The sequence below is a fragment of the Ixodes scapularis genome, unplaced genomic scaffold (genome assembly GCF_016920785.2).
Source record: "Ixodes scapularis isolate PalLabHiFi unplaced genomic scaffold, ASM1692078v2 PGA_scaffold2__306_contigs__length_199485367, whole genome shotgun sequence".
Classification (NCBI taxonomy): domain Eukaryota; kingdom Metazoa; phylum Arthropoda; class Arachnida; order Ixodida; family Ixodidae; genus Ixodes; species Ixodes scapularis.
This window is the reverse complement of record NW_024609857.1, coordinates 185,461,419-185,468,018: the sequence shown is the minus strand read 5'-3', so window position 1 is coordinate 185,468,018 and position 6,600 is coordinate 185,461,419. Positions and strand designations below refer to the sequence as shown.

The 6,600-nt window shown below is 44.6% G+C and overlaps 1 protein-coding gene across 1 annotated transcript; it reads right to left on the bottom strand.

Annotated features, from left to right (window-relative positions):
- Positions 1-928: 928 nt before the first annotated feature.
- On the bottom strand, positions 929-2,255 carry LOC115312711. Its single transcript, XM_029971602.2, has one exon. It carries the CDS (start codon positions 2,124-2,126, stop codon positions 1,134-1,136), a length of 993 nt encoding a protein of 330 aa, XP_029827462.2. The 5' UTR covers positions 2,127-2,255; the 3' UTR covers positions 929-1,133.
- Between the last annotated feature and the right edge of the window lie 4,345 nt (positions 2,256-6,600).

The following is a 6,600-nucleotide window of genomic DNA, read 5'->3' as shown; positions in this document are numbered from 1 at the left end:
CAAAACCTAGAACACATTAAAAATACTGTACTAATTAATAATATACAGTTACCGGATATGCGTGTAATATTATTATGGATATGAAGACGTCTTTGTCAAAAACAAGCGTGGCTCTGCGACATCGAGAAAAATATCGCGCAGATTCAAATTATGGGATGATCAGAATACAAATATGTCACTAGAACCTAGAAATAATGGCAAATACATTAGGGCTTCACATTGTTTTAGAATGTGACGTCCACAAGGTCGTGTCATTCCCGAAATAAATCTGTCGTAAATATAAATGCAAATAGCACATCAGACGCGGGCAAAACTAAACGTTAGAAGCTCAACGCTTCTAATGTTTAGTCTCAGTATTGCCCTTGAACTCCAAGGAGTAGCATTAATCTACTTGTACATGCTCCGCGCACAAGACACGTTTATGCAGACAAATCGCTCGGGATTACACGATTGCCGAACATATCTGTTATCAGGATGCACCAACCTCCCTACGCTCCTGGTTACGCGCTCGAGTCACAACGTACGAAAAGAGGCAGCAAGCCCCTTCTGTTCATACCAAATACTCATTTTTATGCACCAATCGGACGGGCATTTTTACGCCCTTTCCGAGTTTTTTACTGGAGAAACTTCGGCAATGAGCAAATGTCAAGAAAATGAAGAACTTTTCCAATATATTTATTTGGATTCAAGCAAACCAGAGTACAAGAATCGTATGAGGCATAAACATTGCGAGGAGTATAGTATGATACTTAATATGCCCAAAAGCTACAAAACACTCAATATTTACAGCAATGAGGTGGGAAGAAAAAAGGCACAAAGGATAGGGGAGCGGTAGAGTGTACATATTATTATTGCAACGTGCATATTATAGATAAAATTCAATCTTATGGAAATACAAAATTATCAAATAATCACTAGAGAGGTTTTAAGCGCATGAAAAAGCAAAATGCATGTGGTACAAAAATTGAGTATATCGTAAAGCAAGAATGTGCATATGGAACTGTATAATACACAAGTGACATCGGCATCTCCATGATGAAACACAAACATATCACATCGCTCAGGAGCAGAGTCCAGCGGCGCAGTATAGTGGGATGGTGGGAGACAGGGCTTTGATTTGAGCACTTCAAAAATTAAAATTCCTCAATCTCGTTAGTGACGGGCTCAGATCTCAGAGGCATGTTTCTTGCTACTCGTGAATCCAGAATCTCTGGAAGAAGATAACCGAAATAAAACGGCCTCAACTGCTCCACACAGCTTTGCCCAAAGGAGCCATCTCTCGTTATCCTCTGAAGGAAAGTGTCTTTCGGGGACCAGACAAAAAAGTCGCAGTAGTCTCGCTCGGTCGCATGCAACTGCCCTTGAATTTGGTAGTAATACCGATGGGTGGGTCGGAGACTAAGAGAACCTTTCTTCTTACAAACCTTGATGGCAATGTTATGGTGTTTAGAAGTTTCCTCTAGCGTGGGATACCCGAGAGCACTTCGTGGGCACTTGACCTCGAGCACGCCATCATCATTGAGGAGTCTGTCTGGTGTTGCGCAAAGGAACGGCATGTCGAGAGAAATAAACAGGCCACATTCCTGTACTCTGATATTAGAGTGCGATTTTTTGTAGGCCTCCACTGCGGTTTTCTCATGACTTCGACCATACTCCAAGTCCGGCGTGTTTATCGGTTTTGGGTAAAGAATCGAATTTACCACGCTCTCAAACTTGAACCCAGCTTTGTGCTTCCTGCATACATCATAAAATTTCGTTGAAGAGATCCTTTTCCGTCTCTCCTCATGCCAGAGCTTGCTTTCTGGTTGGTCTTTGGTGGCTATCTGAACCTCCGGCTGTTTTTCAAGAGTTACACAAAGTGACTCTACGAACTCCTTCTCTTTTAGTGCGTACAGAGCTGGGGACACGTCTGGCGTTTGTGCACTGTCTCCGTAGTCCTTATCTGCCTCGCAGGAAAACTTGGGTCCTTTTGAGGAGGTCGATGCATCTTGAAACTGAAGTTTCCTTTTCGACCGCCTGGTCGTGGTTTTCTGCTTGATTCTTTCAACGAGTTTTCCCATTGGCGTACCACGGCTTCTTCCGTACTTTCTTCTGTAAAAGTATGAGTGCCACTGTGGGCTCCTCATATTGTAAGACAGGGCTGCGACATGGCATCTGCGCCTGTAGCCACCTCCTTTACTGAAGTCGACACGTTTCCCCCCGATAGTTTATGATACTCTGCTCATGAAGCTCTCAGCTGCATTGCTGGTCATGTCAAGAATAAGACTATCTGATTTGTCAGCAACAACATCGATGGCCTTCTGAATTTCGACCATCATTCCAGATTGACAAAGAGCTTCTCATTTCCGAGTTTTGCTTGCTTCCTCGACTACATTTCCAGCCTTGACAGGGCAAAGGCTGCTCGGGCAGTTCATGTGCATGCCAAAAACGTGGTATGGGCCATTTTTAAGCTGATGGCGCAGCGCTTCAACTCCCTCTCGGGTGACTGGCCCATGAAGAGCTTTCGAGTGCTTACTTATTGTTATTCTGGCCAAGCGTTTGAGCGTAGAAATGTTACGTGCTGAAAGTAGCTTGCGAACCTCTACACCTTGTTTTCCCGCGAACCTCTTGGCGTCTTTTGATACAGTAAAAAGCTTCCAGGTGTAGCAGTTGACTGCGTGGTTTGCGCATTCGACTTTTTTTATGAGGTACCCGTAACTCACGCCGCTTTGCACTGACACAAACACGCTGCTATCGCCATCACCGATTAAAGTGGTGTATCTGAGTCCGTACTGCTGCTCACTCTCATTGAACCCTTGCACAATTATATTTTTTTCCATGGAAGTGGATGTGGAGTCCCAGTTGCAAGCGCAAACGTGTTGCCTAGGGTGCTCACCCCTCGACGCAGTGAGTCAACATACCGTACAGAACTTGTTTCGGACACCGATGTACAAGATCTTGCGGGTATACCGTCCAACAATCACGGCGACCCCGCTGTTCGCGTTGTAGTTGTGTGCGTACGACCTCTTGGACCAGCCTCCATCGACAACAACAGGGATCCTCCAAAAGCCCTCCTCGTCTGGACTTTCACCACGCTCTCGGGCTAGTACGATCTCTTCAGCAGCAGCCTCCCGCATTGACGATAGCAGTGTGTGCCAGATATCGCGTGCTAAGCGCTCTTCGCAGTCTTTAAACAAGTCCTGCGGCATGAATGGAATGTAAGAGGCTGCACAAAGCTCGTTTGCTTGAGAAAAATCCAATGCCAATTGCAAGCGAGCCGCGAACGAAATCCAGGTTGACGCTTGTCTCTTCGTCATTGTCAGTCTTCAACATATGGTTTGCCGTGCAGAGCGGTTTTTTTGTGCACCTGTACTCAAGAACGCTTTCTAGTCCAATCCGAGTTTCTTTGACGAACTCTAATTCACCACAAAATGCGCAACTCTGCGAGTGATTTAACATAGCCGCCGCATGGTTGTTGAGCATTGCTTGCAGGTTGGCTACTATTCTTTTACCATGAAGTACTGGTTGGGGGCAGGCCGCTTTGACCACCACATTTGGAGCATTGGAGTTCCTAAAAAAATAAAGCAATATTTTAGCCAAATCGCTCCGACCGTTAAAATTTTCTCGATCAGCGAGTCCACAAATTAAGTATCTTTCAGTAGTAAGTTCAAAGTGATTAAAAAACGTGGACTAACTTGAGATAAAAGAAACATTTAAACTAGAAGAGGGTATCAATCGACAATTTAAACCTGATTAATCACCATAGCGTTTGTTAATCGGTTGTGTTGGTATCCAGGCATCACATTCAAATGTAGCAAGAACTACATTTCCTTTGTTTATACACTCTCACGATACTCGCAGACGGCGTAACGTGCGCCTCATTTGGGATTCACCGGTCGTCACGAATTAGCTAAAGCTCTATAAAAAATCACCAAGTACCTCTAAAACCTAACAAATATTAGTGTAGCTGTATGGGCTCTGCTTGCTCTTAGACATATGTCCTTAAAAAGTTAGAATTTAAATGGTTATCTGGTTAGAATTTAAATGGACAAGCAAGTTTGCGAAGCCGGTTAGGTAATTGAAAAATGAAAAGTTACCAAATAAAACTGCTTTACATTAAAACATTCTGGCGGGCTAGTTGGTTACACATAATTAAATTACAAATAGCGCTAGGACGAGGACAGGCTTTACATTTTTTCTTTTAAATTTGGTTGAACTAAAATTAAACATCTGGTATGGGGAATCAGGTCGCATTCTAACTTCTGTCAGAGACTGCGTAATTGCAGATATTCTACGTTTAGTGGAGCCATCTAGTTTGTCTCCTATTTGAAAAAAACGAATGTCAATGATCAGCACGAAGTACCTTTGTTGAGGAGCTCTTCTTCGTTTCCATCGATCACGTGCAGCCTTCGAAAGTTTGAACTCGCTTTCCTTCGCCTACTGAGCGCAGGTTTGATCTTTGCCATGTTGTTTTCTATCGCTGAAATATAAAATTGAAGTCAATAAGTCAATAAAATCTTCTATAATCTTCAAAATCATACATTACTGTTATGTTATTCGGCCCCTTTAAAGAATTGCTAAAAGGCTTCCATGATAGGACGAGCATCGATATTCTCGCACAATATTGTTAAATACGCGTCAGCACGCATGTAGGCAGGAAAAGAAGGTGGGGGGAGGGGGGGGGGGGTAGTGCTAAGGCCTCATCGCCCAACACCGCCTAGAAGGAAGATCGCGGCCACTGACTGGGCTCGATTGCTGCACCAGCGTTCGGCTGAAACTCGTGCCAACTCAGTGAGAGAGCTGCAGCCCGCGTCTCCCATCACTGCAAACGTGGTCAGACTTACTTCTAGGCGACAAAAAAGACTCCGAAAATGGATCAGTCTTGAGACACCCAATTTTGCCATCAGTCTGTGGCTGTCACTGGGAACAATGTTCTCACCAGCAGATCGACGAACGCGTGACACCGCCATAACTTTAGTTTGAAGAAAGAAGGCTACTGTGCACAAGGTTATTCACGGCAGCTTATGCTCTGCTGGCGAATACCCGTAGCGGGGTAGTCGTACGTGCAGAAAGACTAAAGTTCCCCCCATGCATCGCAGCGTAGCTAAGGCGTAGTTGAACCGGCTGCTAAGATCGGTTGTTATTAAATTTTATTGACTCTGGAGCGCCTAGCACGTTTACAAAATTGAAAGCGGACCCCGATGCATGCTCTAAGCACACGCTGAAATAAACACACAATATTGCCGGGCGCCACCGGCCAAGTTAATTCCCTCCTACAAGCTGATTCAGACCAAAACTACAAATTGGGGGAAGAGCGACACTCACGTCAAATAATTTGACCTTTAGTACACGTTGCGACTTCTGTTGCGTTTATTGCAGCGTAAGGTTGGAGAATATCAGGGCTGGGCTTCAATTTTGTAAATGCAATATTCCCTCTAAAGCTTATGAAGCATAATCATTACAATTCCTACAAAAGATAATTAAAATATATTTGTTGATTAGCCGCATATCCGCACAAGCACCCAGTTCCTAGTGGAGCCAGGACGGAGTTGACAAACTTACTGCAGCTAAGAAATGCGCCCTGTACATTACCACATTTTCTGCGAACCACTCGTAGCACTGAAAGTGCGAGAATACATGAGCAAATTTTTCTTACCTGTAGTTTCAGTTATTCGGGCACTGCAGAGAAACCACTTGTTTACGCAGACACGACACTAAAAAACGCGCACACGCGGCACGACAAACTCGTGTCGCCGCGACGCCGGGCCCCGGAGCCCGCCAAACCACCCAAGCCGGCGGCGGCAATTCAGCGCGGCGGGAAAACATGGCAGCCGTGGTCTGCTGGAAGCAACACGCGGTGCCAGCGCCGAGCGAGCGCCCGAACAAAAGAGAGAAAGAAAGAGAGAGAGAGAAAAGAGCGGGCGTGATATGATCAATATGACGTCAAGAAGTGAAGCTCCGCCAAGGAGCGCTCTCCGCTTCAAAATACAAGCAAAAGGAGCTGGCTCAAAACCTCCTTGGACGCGTTGCGCCACCTGGTGGAGACTTCTGAACTAATACTTTAAGCCCAAAATCTTCATAAGATAAGCGATAGTTATGATATTTAACCTCACAATAAAAACTGAAAAAAAATGCTAGAAATATTTTTCTAGATCCCCTTGAAAAGCAAATTTGGTTTTGATATGTTAAACTATTTTTAAAAAACAAAACATTTTGTGCTTACTGCATGTTAACCTATGGGCAAACGAGCCACACTTCTATAATTTTTAAAAAATATATCTGTGAGGTAACGTGGAATAGAAGAGCTGGAAGACCTTCATAAATATTTCATGCACATTATCTAACAAGTTTGAAAGTTGTCACTGAGGTCATTATTGAGATTCTTTTGAAGTTATGTTTCCCCATAGCTTGAGATAGACCTGTCTCCCCCTTAACCTTATATTCCCTGCGATGCAGGGTGGCGCTGCTATCCACTCATCGATAAAGTCCCTCTATCCTGGGGAAGTGTCGCCGTTTATTGTTGTGAAAATGCTCGAGACACGGGCCGTGCGCCACTTCTGGGAAGAGCATGGCGTCTGAAATCTAGCTCTGTGCTGGGCTGGGCCGCCATGATCTTCCCAA